The 15,432-nt window shown below is 41.0% G+C and overlaps 1 protein-coding gene and 1 pseudogene across 1 annotated transcript in view; both read left to right on the top strand.

The window, feature by feature from the left end:
• Positions 1-5,100, top strand: part of LOC147455981 (uncharacterized) — a 93,878-nt gene extending 88,778 nt beyond the window's left edge. Inside the window, exon 5 of the mRNA XM_086514581.1 lies at positions 4,256-5,100. Within this exon, the coding sequence (XP_086370707.1) occupies positions 4,256-4,591 (336 nt within the window). The 3' untranslated portion in view covers positions 4,592-5,100. The remainder of the gene's footprint in view (positions 1-4,255) is intronic.
• A 7,943-nt stretch (positions 5,101-13,043) lies between these two features.
• On the top strand, positions 13,044-13,316 carry LOC147455980 (guanosine deaminase pseudogene; annotated as a pseudogene).
• Positions 13,317-15,432: the final 2,116 nt, after the last annotated feature.

Here is a 15,432-nt window from a genome sequence, read left to right as displayed (position 1 = left end):
ACGCTGTATTTACTGATTTTTGCCTTGTTTTCAGCCCCAAACAGTCCCCTAACTGTCCTTTGCCAGTGGGGCACGATTCCCAATGGTCCTGGCGTCCGTATGGCTGAAAAACAGTGAAATTACAGCGCATACACAGCGCTGATTTTACACCTGTACGGTGAGGTTATGACCCTCACCAGTGCCTGCTTTGGAGCAGCAGTTAGCTACCCCTGTTCCTGCTCAAGGAGGCTCTTGCCTCAGCACAAAAGCATGAACCCACACAACTGTACATCAGTCAAATGAGTAGCCCTCTTGTGGGGCATCACATAACAACACGTAGGGGAGAGAGAGAGCAGTGTGTAGTGTGCAGGGCATCACTCCTAGCACCACACTGTACATGAGAGGGAAAGGAAGCATTCCATAGCTCTTAACCTGTGACAAAAACTGAAATGAGGCCTCTCCCAACTTAAAAATCAGCGCCCATTTTTCTGCAAGAGGAAATTGCATAAAATTTCGACACTTGGCGCATTTTCAAGCATTTTCCCGTTTCGGGTTTGCCGCTTAAAAATATCCCAACCGACGCGTCAGTTGACTTCGCGGCAGAGTTATAAAATGTTCCCCTAGTCATACCGGAGGTAATGACGCGAACACATTTCACGGCCCAAAATAGCAGTTCCCTAAATTTTAGGAGATGCTTCCGTTGGGCTCCCACTGGTCTTCTGACCATCTATCCTCATTGGGACCGCATCCAAAAGTGCAATGTGGCCCAACTGTCGGATACTTTTTGTTGGTAGTCCCACCTTGACTTTACGCCTTAATTGAGTTCACTTCCTAGTATCCACCAACTTGCTAAGTGCGACGGGGGGGACCTATATGATCTTGCTCTGAGCCTAGACATCCTCTTACCATACGAATTCCAGTGCCGACCACTTCCCGTCTGCGGGTGAATCTACCGTTCACATTGGCCATACAATGTCCGACCGTTTGCTACTTCAAAAAGAGGGTCTCAAAACAAATAAAATAAACCCCATTGGAAAGAAACCAACAACCAAGGTTAGCCGTTGCCACATCTCTGTGACATGGTTAATAAATGCCACGTCCTCGTGACATCAGCCAACGTTTTTGCATTGGCAACAACTTGGCAACAACAAGAAGCAGAAGACTCCTAGCGCTAGCAGATTTGCACAACGACAGCAGATCAGCCCTAGCGTTAGTGGATTTTCACCGCAAGTGAGATTTTCTGCCCTAGCGTTTTTGCATCTGCCAAGCATTTCAGCGTTTTGCAGATCTAGTGCGGCGGAACCAACACAAGCACCAGCGTTTTCAGTTTTCAGCACTTAAGACATCGCAGAACAAGTCCCGAACCTCGCAGATCTCACCTTCCCGCAGCAGATCCTCGCCGCACGGTCAGTTTCCGTGAAGTTTGCAGATTCAGCCCGGAAAACGCAGATTTCAGCATCTGCGTTTTCAGCGCGCCTCGTCGCATCGTCGCCATCGACATCGTCACTGTCATAGAGTCAGAATTCAGCAGCTAAAGATTTGCAGATTTCAGCCCTTGGCATTTTCAGATTTCAGCCCATCTCATTGTCGTCGACCAGGGTTGTCCACGTTCGATGTACGGGACGTTCCGTACCATACCGTACGACTCGTACGTTCCGTACATGACTCTTTTTTTTTTTTTTTTTTTTCGCGGGGGCGATTTTTGGTGTGGGATTGTTTTGCATCTCGATTGCATTTGACCAAGAGCCCAATGGTTGCATTGGCTCAAACAACCATGACCTATGTGCGACGAGGCTCGGGTAGCGGATCTACTATGGCCGCCACCACTTTGGAGATTATGATTCTTCTTTCTTCGGACATTGCCGTTTCCAATGTCCATGGACATATCTTTCATGTTCTAACTTGTAAGACTTCAGTTACAAGTATTTAGTACTAAGTACTAAGGTCTATGTCATGACTCATATGATCTATCATGTGTAAGACGCATGATTTTTTTTGCATCATACGTTACGTCACCGTACGTCTAATTTTTTTTAGTTCGATTAGTACCGCACGTCTTCGTACGTGTACCCGTCGTACGTGACCGTACGTGTCAACTATGTCGTCGACATTGTCGGCAAGTCCAAGCATGGTAGAGATTTGTGTAATGATAAGTAGATCGCTCTTGCCATAGAGAGTGGGGCCTTCGGAGGAGGGTTTTGACAACATTCTAGTGTCGTATTCTTCTCTCTCTATCTCTTAGTCTCAGCACCTTCATTCACAGTGTTCACCACTTTGTTTGTGTCCATTGCACTCTCTCATTAAAGAACGGAATTCCATAAGTAAAAGGAACCTTGAGCACAGTTCGGAGCACTCATCTTGAGCAAAGCTCAACATTCTCTTCCGCTGCACCTTACAGAGCCGTACCAGAGAGGAGGGTCCCAATAAGGCCTACTTGAGAGGCATCATCTGGATAACGCTCTCGTTGCATTCGAATGAAGAGACGCACTTGTTGGAGAAAACCTCTAAACTTCGATCTAGTCCCATCAAATTCTTCAGGCATGCTGACCTTCGGCTCCTTATGTTGTTGAGAATAGTTAGATCTTGTAGCTTGTGCTTGATGTATGCTTGTCTCTTGAAGCTCTTGAATTTGACGTTGAAGTTCTTGCAACACCGGTTCCAAGATTAGGGGTTGCCCTGCTTGAAGTTGAGCGTTACTCTCGCGAAGTTCTTGTAACTGAGCTTGGATGCTTTGCAATGCGTTGATGACACCTTCCATCGGCAGCTCCATGATGGCTTGAGAAGATTAAGAGATGGTGGTCTTGCCAAACTGTTATGAGCGCGTATAGAGCTAGAAGAGAGCAAGAGGAGGCGCTCACAATGTACAAGAACTTGGACTTGATGATAAGCTTAATCTTGATTACAAGACTTAATACTTTATTAAGAGAGCTAGATACAAGACTTGGATTACATGACTTGAGTACAAGACGAGGCTTGATTGCAAGGACAAGACTTGAACATGAGAACTAGAGGGATTTCCTCATAGGAGCCTCACAACTGGTGTTGGCAAGACTGAGGGGCTTGTGGCCCGAGACCCCTATTTATACTAGCGCTTGAGGAGGTTACTTGAGGAGGTTAGAACTTTCTAGGTTCTTCTTGAGGAGGTTAGAATCTTCTAGAACCTTTTGGATTCTTCTTCAACTTTCGAGAGATTTCCAGAAACTTATAGACTGTGTGTTTGGGGGGGGGGGGGGGGGGAGGGGAGTGAGAGGCTTGGTTGGGACCCCGTCGGTGCTCTCTCTCTCTCTCTCTCTCTCTCGTCTCTGAAAGGAACCATCAATAATGCTAGTTACATTCATCAATGCAAGGACGACAACAAAGGATTGCGAGTCTGGTTTACATCTTTGTACTTGCAACATGGTGTGTTACCGAACCTGTTCTACAAGTGCATTGTGGAGGTAGCCGGGGGCTTAATTAAGAGTTTTAAGTGTTGTTTTGTCTGTTAATTACTGGCCTGTGCTACACTTCAATGAGCTCCGCTGTTGCATATGGTATTAGCGTAAACCAATGTTTGAATTCATGGGCAATTAATGATGGCTCTATACTTTGCATTTTCCTTGAAGGGTGAATCTGGGCTTATCGTGGATTCTTCTAGTTACATTTTTTGAAGTTCTTGTCTGAGTCGCGACCAGTTGATATTGTGCTAATTCTTTCTATCTTTTGTGGTGCGTATGCCCTATCAACTACCTCACTTTTGTGCTAATTTTTCCGTTTTAATGCTTCTGTTAGTGCTAGCTTCATTATGGCTGACTGCCCTTGATCTCCAGAGTCATGATGGAAACTCATACGCTGACTTTGTATTGATGTGCTCATGTGTGTGTGTTGTGTTTGGGAGCATATGTTAGTACCTAGCTCTTCACCCAATATTGGGCACTGACGACTTTAGTGGCGATGTTGTGGTGTTTAGTTATGATGGAGCTGATGGTTATATTGTCTTGTGGGTGATTGCCATAGGTCTATACCTTGCACTTTTCTTTCTTTTAAGGGTGAATCTGGGCTGTCCTAAATTCATCTAAGTATATGCATTTCATGATTTCAGAAGCCAATGCCATCAAATGTTTGAGCACTGTCTATGCTGATATGCATAGCTAAGTTGGGGCAGAGCTCAAGATCACTTCCAGACAATATGATAGGAAATAATAGACTTTTTAATTGTTTTAGAAAGCATTTGAAATTGCTTGATGCGCCATCTTATGCATGACTTCTTTCAATTTTTTTTTTCTTGTGACGTGAACAGGGAACATCTGACGAGGTTGTTGATTGCTCTCATGGAAAGCGGCTGTGGGAGCTGTGCAAAGAAAAGTATGAACCACTTTGGTTGAAAGGTGGGGGTCATTGCAATTTGGAGCTTTATCCTGAATACATCAGACATCTTCGAAAATTTGTCTCTTCATTAGAGAAAAACCCTTTGAATCGGAACGGGTCAAGAAAGAGTACGGATCGTGCTGAACATTCACGGAAGAGTGTTGACCGCATGGAGCAGTCGAGGAAGAGCACAGACAGGCACGATCTTTCTAGAAAAAGTGCAGACCGCTTAGAGCAATCCAGGAAGAGCACAGATAGGAAAAGTTGAAAGGACATTGCTTATTCAGTTTGGGATCTTCAATTAGAAACCATATTGCTCAAGTTCTACATCTTCCTTTGACAAATTCTCTTGTTCTCTCTATGAATGATGTATGGTCCTTTATTTCCTCCATGCCTCAAAAATGTAAATTTGAGCAACATGATGTGCAAAGAGTAATTATTTAAGGTTGTGGGCGTGCATCATTGTGAACCCATTTCCACACTAAGACAAGGCTACATTCAGAGTATGTCTGATTGCCCCTTCTACCTGCTATGGGAATTCCAGATTTTAGCTGTTGAAGGAGTTGTTATAGAAGCTTTTAGTAGTCCTCTGCTCACTGTGGCTGATTATTGGAAGTCCTTATATCCTAGCCAACATGTAGCCTTTTCTAAAGGTTGAAACCCAACTCTTCCTTTGTAAACCATCACTTCCTGAGTGGCTTCTCTCGAACACCACCGTCTTGTTGTTGGTCGTGTTGCATGTAGTCATGCTAATATAGTCGATGTTTCCAAGGGTTGTACTAATAGCAAAGTCCTTGTCAAATAATGGGGAGAGCTATGAGGTGGATAGAGATGTTAAATAAGATACATAAGAGGATAAAGGTTTATGTTACAAAACGTCAACTTTGAATCATAAAATACACTTATACGCTTAAACATGTATGTGTGCATCTGTGTGACCTTATATGCTTAACATGTGTAGGTTAAAAGCGTGTTTTCTTATTAGAGACACTTGAAACAAAATACAATGGTCACACTTTCATGGCATGTAAAATTTGAATTAAATAAGTCAAATTTCTTGTGACATACAGAAGTCAAGCAGTCGAAGTAAAAGCAATCAGTATGATGTATTGGATGACCAAAACATGTGTAAATCAAATTTAATGTCTTGAACGATAAATTCAAGGAATTTATTCAATCTTGCGACTCGCAACACAAATATGCAGCATCAATGAGTTTGCTCACTAGTTCTCACACCAATTTAACTATGGTGGATTATTGATATATAATGCGTTCACTTCCTTTGAATGGGATTTACTGTGTGCTTCCCCATATGGCAAGATGTAAGCTGTTTTGAGTACATAAGAGAAGACACAAATGGGGGTAGTTGTGCCGTGCAAAATGGTCATTGTTCTCTAATTCCAATCGATAACTTTACTTGTTTGCAAAGCTGGCTCAAATTACATGGTTACAATTTTAGCATTTTGTACTCTCATACTTCAGTTGCTACTTTGCAGGGTGTTTGAAAAGTGAAGCTACATGCCCACATTTAAAGTCCAAGGTTTGAAAAATTTGGACACGTGGTGGAAAAGAGATTACATCCCATAGTGTCGAATAAGCTATCAAGGTAAAAACAATCGCAAGTGAAATCGATATAATCATGATATTGATGAAACTTTCAAGCCACATAATTTAAGAGTGGGAAACATTTTATTCCAATAGTATTATATGTGTTTGAATGAAAACAGTGCTTTTAGTTTAAATGTATCTTCTTCATGACTTAACGTTGATGAAAATCTTCAAGCCCAAACTTATTGTTACTTGGCTTGCACAACATGGAACTTCACCTTTTTCTTTTTAAAAAACACTTGTGTACTACTAAAAATAGATAGAATCACTTGTGCAAAAAGGGCAACCGGTCACTTCGTATTACACATGTAATTGTTGTTGAAGAAGTTAGGGTCAACGCATGTATTGGTGGTATCAAAAAGTAATGTCTTGGACAATCCTTTTGTGGCACTTTACAACCCCCATTTTCACCACAAAGGTGTGCTTCCATAAATGTCCATAATTATGCAATGAATGGCCAAGACTATTTGTTGGTTTTCAAAAAGATTCTCTCAGATCTCCTAACATAAACATTCATTTGGGATTCAAGGAAATTTAAAAGAAACCTAGAAAATTGTTTTGAAGTTTAAAATCTAGGGAAAATTACCAAAATACCCCTCTAATTTGTGGAAATTCCCAAAATACCCCTCAAATTTCAAAAATTCCCAAAGTACCCCCATAATTTGTCATAAATTCCCAAAATGCCCTTCAAATTTTCCAAAATTCCCAAAATACCTCTGGTTGTGAGAGTAAATTTCTTGAAAAACAAAAAAACTTGTAGCTTTTCATAAGAAGGTGATTGTCTACCATACAGGATGCTAAAACTAAATTTTGAAGTGGTTATGTAGGCTTTGGAGACGAATTCCTTCATTATTTTAGACATAATTGTCTTTTTTTTGGGAGGTAATTTGCAAAAAATTACATGCTAAGCACTCAAAAACTGGTCTCAATTGTCAAACAAGAATAAAGATTAGAAAATCTTGAAGATCCAACAAAAATAGATACAAGGGTATTTTGGGAATTTTTGAAATTTGAGGGGTATATTGGGAATTTCCATAAATTAGAGGGGTATTTTGGTAATTTTCCCTCGAATCAGATTCTACTTTCAAAAGGCAATACAATGATGTATAACAAGGTCATAGATTTAAGGGAAAATTACCAAAATACCCCTCTAATTTAAGGAAATTTCCAAAATACCCCCGATATTTTGTCATAAATTCCTAAAATGCCCTTCAAAATTTCCAAAATACCCCTTGTTGTGAGTAAATTTCTCAAAAAATAATTTTTTTTGTAGGTCTTCACAAGAAGAGTGATTGTCTATCCTACAAGATGCTAAAACTACAATTTGAGTTGGTTACGTAGGCTTTGGAGATGAATTGCTTCATTATTTTTAGATATAGTTGCCTTCTTTGCGATGGTAACTGGTGACAAATTACATGCTGAGCACTCAAAAATGGGTCTCAATTGTCAAAAACGAATGAAGATTAGATAATCTTGAACAATCCAACCAAAATAGATACAAGGGTATTTTGGGAATTTTTGAAATTTGAGGGGTATTTTGGGAATTTCCTCAAATTAGAGGGGTATTTTGGTAATTTTCCCTAGAATCTAAAACTATATACCTTGACAAAATCTTGGGTGTGCTTATAAAAATTTAACTTGTACCCACCTTTTATAAAATGAACAAGTGAAAAGTGCAAAAGGTGGTACTACCAATACTGTTGGAAATAGGGTTCCAGGGAAACACACACCCTGGAGAAGACAAAGGAAGCTCAAGGCACACAACAAAGAGTAGTATTACTTAGTATGCAATGGAAAAGATAGCCCTAGAGTGATGGACCTATATACAATGCATGGGGAAAAATCATCCCACTGAGCGAAACAATGCCCTAGCGATCCTAAGTGTGTTTACACACACCACTACCACATGTATATGGTAACAAATCCCCCTTGGGAGTGATGTAGCGAACAAGAGCTGGCACATATAGGGAAGTGCCATGCCCCGATGACATGATCTTTGCGGAAAGCTTCCAACTTCTCACGAGACAATGCCTTTGTGAAAAGATCTGCGAGGTTGTTCTGTGTTGGCACATAAGTGAAGTTGATCTCTCCTACTAAGAGTCTCTTCATGACATAGTAGTAATGTACCTCAATGTGCTTTGTGCAAGCATGAAAAACTGGGTTTCTCACAACTGCCAATGCGCTTTGATTGTCAGTGTAAATGATGTTGGTAGTGTCCTGTCCAACACCCAAATCAATCTCATAAGGCGTCTAAGCCATACACACTCAATCATAGCTGTGAAGACTTCCCTGTACTCAGCCTCACAACTCGAAGTGGCCACAATAGGTTGCTTCTTATTCAACCATGATATGCATGAATTGCGAGCATGAAACAGATTCCACTTGTGGACACTCGTGTGTCAAAATAACTAGCCTAATCTGAGTCCGAAGAAGCATGTAAATCTGACGGCAATGATCTCCCCTTGGGATAAAACAACCCAAGATGTTAAGTTCCACTCAAGTAGCAAAAGATCCACTTGGTATCTTGCCAATGCTTAGACCTTAGGCTATGCATAAATCTGTTGACCTGTGAGACTGCAAACTAAATATCTGGCCTTGTGAATTGCACACATAAATAATACATCCAATAGCAGTTTGGTGAAGAGTGACATCGGCAAGATCACCAGCATTATGATGAGTCAATTTCAAATCTTTCCATGGGAGTGGCAATAGGCTTGCAATCCTCAAGTCCAAACTTACATAGCAATGTCTCTATGCAACTTGTTTGACACAAGGCAATACCACCATCACACTGCTTAAGCTGTATGCCCAAGTAATGATGCAACAATCCCAAATATTTCATCTTGAAAGTAGCATTCAAATCAGCCTTAAATTCAACCATATGTACCTCATTCGAACCAGTGATCAGCAAATGTCTCTTCATAATCTATGCCTTTCTACTGTGCATAGCCTTTTGCAACAAGTCGAGCCTTATAGCGATCAATCTCACCATCCGGCTTACGTTTCAACCTGTAAACCCACTTCGTACCAATGGTCTTCATAATCTATGCCTTTCTACTGTGCATAACCTTTTGCAACAAGTCGAGTCTTATAGCGATCAATCTCACCATCCGGCTTACGTTCAACTTGTAAAGTCCACGTTTCATCTTTTATAAGTGCACCATATTCTGATTGCATGGCGACCAACCAATTTTTTGAATTTTGTGCTTAAAGAAAAAACAAAGTTTCCTTAACATTACATAAATTGGAAACAACCAAAGAATAACAATATGATGCATAAGATGCATGGCGAGAACCTGAATGAGTACGACTAGACAAAGGTTCATCCAATTTATTGTTACACAAAGTATCCACCATGCATTTTGGCATTCCTCTAGCCCCATAGGATGTACATTTTCCTCTCAAGTTTACATTCACATTTTCACCACTGAAAAGAGGCAACAAACTGTTGTACATGTCGCGTGAGCTTACATTACTGTCTCTAGTACATGATAACAAAGGCTGAACATAATCTTCTACAAACACAACATCTCGTGAAACCAAGATACGTTTGGTTTGTGGATGATACAACTTGTAACCTTTGCTTTTAGTACTCTAACCAACAATAATGCAGTTAAGAGTCTTGTCATCCAATTTTTTGCGCTGCGTTTGTGGCACCAAAGCATAAGCCAAACAACCAAAACATGCATGTGATCAATAGATGGCTTCTTACCATGCCATTACTTCATAAGGAGTCATAGATTGCAAAGCTTTTGTAGGAGACCTATTAAGTACATAAGTAGCTAACATGATAGCCTCAAGCCAAAATGAATGTGGCAAAGCTTTACTTTTGGCCATACGTCGTGCCATCTCCGTACTTTTTCCTTTCAACAATACCATTTTGCTGAGGTGTATACGGTACTGTACATTGGTGGTTTATCCCATGACTAACCACAAATGCATTAAACTCATGAGACATATACTTCCTCCCTCGATCTAAATGGAGGGTGCCCATAGTACATATAGAGACATTTTTAGCACATATCCAGAGATCGCTTGACACTTCGACTTTCCTTTAAGCGGATACACCCGTACATGCATATAGTAATCATCAATGAAACTCACAAAGTACAGGTAATTACCCAAGGACAAAGTCTATATGGACCCACAAACATCGCTATGCACAAGCTGCAACCTGTATGTAGCCCTAATAATTGAACCATCCTTTGGAAACTTTAAATGTTGCATCTTACCCAAAATACAACCTTCACAAACATGCTTTGCAGGTGCTTTAAGAGGTGGCAAAGAAGCAACCATACCAGATTTTTGCAAACGCAGCTAACTGGCAAAATTCAGATGCCCAAATGTGCATGCCAAAGTTTTGCATTTGAAACAGTCTTTGAATCCACAATTGCATTTGCAAAATTCTGTGCACACTTGTCATACAAAGTGAGTTTATACAGCCCACGACATAAAATTCTAGATGGAACAATTTCATCACCAAAACTAAGATCATGAAGTGTACATTTGTCATCCACAAATTTGACAACAAGACCAAGTCTAGGAAGTGCAGATACAGACAAAAGGTTCTTTTCTATCCCAGGTACATAAAGTATATCAACAAGTGTGAAAGAACTACCATTTGCAGCAGTTAGCACAATCTTTCCAACACCCTTGACTTGATAAGAGGCATTGTTGGCAGAAGTGACTCTATTCACATGAGGAACATTGTCGAGAAAGGTAAACAAGTCAGGATGAGATGTAATGTGCTTTGTAGCACCACTGTGAAAGTACCACACATAAGAATGTGCAGCAACTGACATACATGTAGAAAGTTTCCATTTCATCTTTCTCATGCATAATCTTTGACTTGAGCCCTTTACATAACAATGCAATTTTAGTCTCATTGCGACTTACATAAAGACCATCAGATTTAGTTGAACGAATGTGAGAAGTAACGATGCGCTTCACACATAATGCAATCAATGCATGTGAATGTGCATCTTTTACATCCCACTTGCTCAACCGTGCTCTAGTAGCAACAATCCTGCCACCAAAACCTGCAACATTCTCAACATCCCCTGTATTCAAACTTGACAACATCAAGATTTCCTTGGGTCATAAGTCTCCAAGTACTAGCAAAAGTCTGGTAAGAATTTGGCAATGCATCAAGAACAGTCTTCATAATGGAACCCTCTGAAATGACTTCGTTTGCAAAAATGAGTTACTCATTTATATCGTTGATACCAGCAAGGAAAGTGTCCATGTCATCTTCCTCATACATAATCTTTGATTCCAGCTCTTTACGCAACAATGCAATTTTAGCCTCATTGCGACTTGCATAAAGACTTTCAAGAATATCCCAAGCCTATTTAGTTGATTTAGCCGAGCGAATGTGAGGAGTAATAGTGTGCTTCACAAATAATGCAATTAATGCATGAGCCTTCACATCTCTAGCATCCCAACAATCCTCCTCAGATATAGGCAAAGAGCTCTAGCAGCAACAATCCTACCACCAAAACTTGCAACATCCTCAACAGTGCCTACATCCAAAGAATCAGGACATATATCAATTCCCTACACAACATTCCAAACTCTCTTTGACACAAGAACATGTTGCATCATGTAAGCCCACATTGGGTAATTATCCTTGTCCAATTTATCCTCAGCAGCGAACATCTTGAACACATATGTGTTGTTGTCAGCCATGGGGAGTGCCTGCACCTCATGTGAAAACTTCTTAAAAAGAGGAGAAATGAAGAGGGAGTAATGTGTACTATATAGCACAACCCAAAGAAGAATGTAAGGGACATGTTATGTAGGAAAATACCACTGACAAAAAATCTGCACAAAGGGACGAAATTGCTTGCACAATACTACCCTGTAGTGGAAAAGGAGGCTGAAATGAGCCCGAATGAAAATTTTGTGCGGACCAAGCTTTGTGATCCACCTTGAAGTATTTGTCAACCTGTTAACACACATCAGAGCTCACCCAAGTCACAGAAAGTGAGCATGCATGTATTGGCGATGCTAGCGACCATGCTTAGGAGGACGCAACTTGCTCTGATACCAATTGTTGGAAATAGGGTTGTAGGGAAACACACACATCTTGGACAAGATGAAGAAGATCAAGGCACACAAGAGAGAGTAGTATTGCTTAGTGCAAAATGGAAAGATGATTTAGCCCTAGAGTAATGGGTATATCATTACAATGCACAAGGAAAAAAACCTCCTAGTGAGGGGAAAAAATGCCCCGATGGTCCTATGTGTGTTCACACACATCACTACCACATATGCATGGTAGCACATATTGGGTCTGCTAATTAGAAAACTAGGTATGCCACCTATCATGCTTAGTATGCTTGTTAGTATACTTGATATGCTAGTTAGCATATTGGGTTGGCTAGTTAGTACACTGGGACTACAAGTTAGCATTCTAGGTATGCTAGTTATAATATTGGATACGCTAATTAGAAAATTGGTATGCTAGCTAGCATACTAGGCATGCTAGTTGGCATAAAGTTTTACTAACTAGTGTTGGGTTTCCAAGCCCTAGATCAGTGTCGAGCCCACGTGGGAACATACCCCTATAGCATGCAATTGCAATTTCAGTCTTGCATGGTAGTTGCATGAAAAAAAACTCTCCATATATATGTAAGGTTATTATAATGCAAATTAACTATATAGCGTGTATACAGTGTCGACTCTCTCTCTCTCTCTCTCTCTCTCTCTTTCTCTCTCTCTCTCTCTCTCTCTCTCTCTCTCTCTCTCTCTCTCTCTCTCTCATTTCTCTGTTCTGCACGCTCCTCCATAGTCGCCATGTTTCCTTCTCGGTGGCACCCACCATAGGCTGCATCAACACGTGGTATCAGAGCCAAGTTGGCTAGGGTGCTGCAGAAGAGGTGACTCGGCACTCAAGTCGGCTCGCAGCAGGCCGGGATGCGAGCATGCCCAACAGAGCCAGGAGGGCTAGGAGAGAGTGCATTTTAGCACACAATTAGTTTCTCAGCATGGGTAGGTGCAAGCTGTTGGTGTTACTTCTCAAAACGCTGACGGTGCACCAGGTTTAGAGTGGTGGTGCTAGGAGCAAAGCGACTATAAAAGTTCTCTTTTCTCTTCTTCTAAGCGGAGTCATGGATGATATTGTTGCCTCAACCTTTGCTGCTGGTCATCATGAGGAGGTTGAAGACAGGAATTGCAATCAGGAAGCCTATGAAGGTATGAATTGCGGCCTTGGAGGACCCTTTGGTGCAGTGGCGATGTTGAAGGATGAGATTGTTGTTAGCCATCACAACACGGTCCTTAAATACATGGATCCAACAACTCATGCAAAGGTCACAACCATTCAAGAGGCACGTAAAAAGCTCCGACGCATCGATTTGTCAGACCATTGCAGTTGGCTTTGATGAATTCATTGCAAAAAATGTGTTTAAAGATACTCGAACCAATCGTGCTCGATAGTATTCTTCATCTTCAAGCTCTTTTGCAGATTCACATATGACATCAAAGATCAAAAACTTCTCCAGAACTTGCTCAAGCAACAATATGCCTCTCAAAGCCCTACCGTGATGTGGGTAGTGTGCATGACACCAAAGGTAAGGGCAAGGTTAAAATGAGAACCCTTCGATTGAGAAGGGTGGTCAGTTGGATTCAATGAATGAAGGAGTGGATGTGGGCTCCCATCAAGTGCAACGTGGGTTTGGTGCTATACGAATGAAAACTATAGAGGAATGCGGTGATGTGAGCAACAAGATGGTAGAGGATGATCGGTTTTTGGCCATGCTTGCTGCAACTGAGGTAGTAAAAACTTCTCAGCAAACAATGACTAGTGCCTCAGAGGAAAGATTGAAGACTCACAACATAGAGGGCATGCAAGAAGTTGGTGATAACAGCCCTCTTGAACGTTTATTTGTGTGGGAACCTAAGCTAAAGAGAAGAGTTGGCCCTATAGAGATACCTAAAGAAACTGCAAGCAACATATGTGGCTCCCCAAAGAAGATGGATGACAAAGTTGATAGCACCAAAGGTAAAAGAAAGCCAACCACTTAATAGCTTGGAAAAAACTGTGTTGACCCTTTACTATGCTACCCAAATTTTGTACTATAAGCAAGAAAAAATTGTTTTTAATTCTTATGCCTTTACTTAGTGTTCCCATACTTGTTGTGCCCTTCACTATTTTGGCTATGCCATTTTGAAAACCTATTTTGCATAGGGCCTCTTGTGGATGGAATGTAGTTTTTTTAAAATTTCCAATGAAAAGGTCATTTCATGTAAATATAACATTGAGCAACAGTCCAGTGGATTTTGCTACTCCTTTATAAGTTCTTTACTTGATGTCATTGTTTCATTTTGCAGAGGAAGAGAAACATGCAAGCATCAATTACCTTGCTTGATATAACTACGGCCGTGCAATGGCAAAAAGTACAAAAATATCGAATCGGCAAAGCCAACAAAATAAGAAGACAAAAAATGAAGATTGAAAAGCGGCTCAAACGGCATTCATAGCGTGCTCGTAGAATTCATGAGTACCTAAATTATGTTCAGCTAACTGAAGAGATCATATACACTAGATGGTATCCTCTACCAAACCCAATATGGGTGCCTAAGCAATTGTGTGATGAAAAGCAGGCTCTTTTACTTGATCTCAATATACTTTTGGTGAGGGTTGTTGAGATTCGCTCCGGTGAATAGCCCCCTGCTTATGATATGAAATGAAAAAGTACAATGTAGAGGATAGGCAACTTGTGTTTTGTTGCAAGGACAACCACAGGTTTTTGGATGGTGCCTTCAATTCTTCACTGTGTGTATATGGAGCACACACATACATTGTAAAGTTATGAAAATATGCAATACCATTTTTAAACTATAGGTGCCAAAGATTGTTGGTTTTTTCTCTCAAGAGCAATGCACGTTGCAACTATGGAAGGTCTTCAATAAACCTATGTTTTTGAAAGACTTGGACTTGTTTTAGATGTTAAGTATGGAGCTTGATTTACCCTTGTAATCGTATGGAGACTTGGACTTGTTTTAGATGTTAAGTATGGAGCCTGATGTTAAGTATGTGGTAAAAGCGCACATTTGTAAGGCCCCCATTATGAGGAGAAGCCATCGTGCGTGAAAGAAAATCACTCACCAGAAACCAAAATTTTCACGGTGGCCAAAAATCAGGGGCAACTTTAGGGGCCTTGGGGACGGAAGTATGGAGACTTGGACTTGTTTTAGATGTTAAGTATGGAGCCTGATGTTAAGTATGTGGTAAAAGCGCACATTTGTAAGGCCCCCATTATGAGGAGTAGCCATCGTGCGTGAAGGAAAATCACTCACCGGAAACTAAAATTTTCACGGTGGCAAAAAATCAGGGGCAACTTTAGGGGCCTCGGGAGCGGAAGCCCCCGAGACTTTTTTTTCCCCTTGCCGGAATATTATGGCCGGACGACGGTCGGAAAGTGGTCGGAAAACAACCGTCGGTTGGTCGGTGGCCGGTGGTCGGAAGTCAATGGCCGGTGGCCGAATTCAAAAGCG

The sequence above is a fragment of the Adiantum capillus-veneris genome, chromosome 6 (assembly GCF_014529385.1).
Source record: "Adiantum capillus-veneris isolate H3 chromosome 6, ASM1452938v2, whole genome shotgun sequence".
Taxonomy (NCBI): domain Eukaryota; kingdom Viridiplantae; phylum Streptophyta; class Polypodiopsida; order Polypodiales; family Pteridaceae; genus Adiantum; species Adiantum capillus-veneris.
The sequence above is the reverse complement of the archived record's forward strand: the minus strand, read 5'-3'. Positions and strand labels throughout refer to the sequence as shown.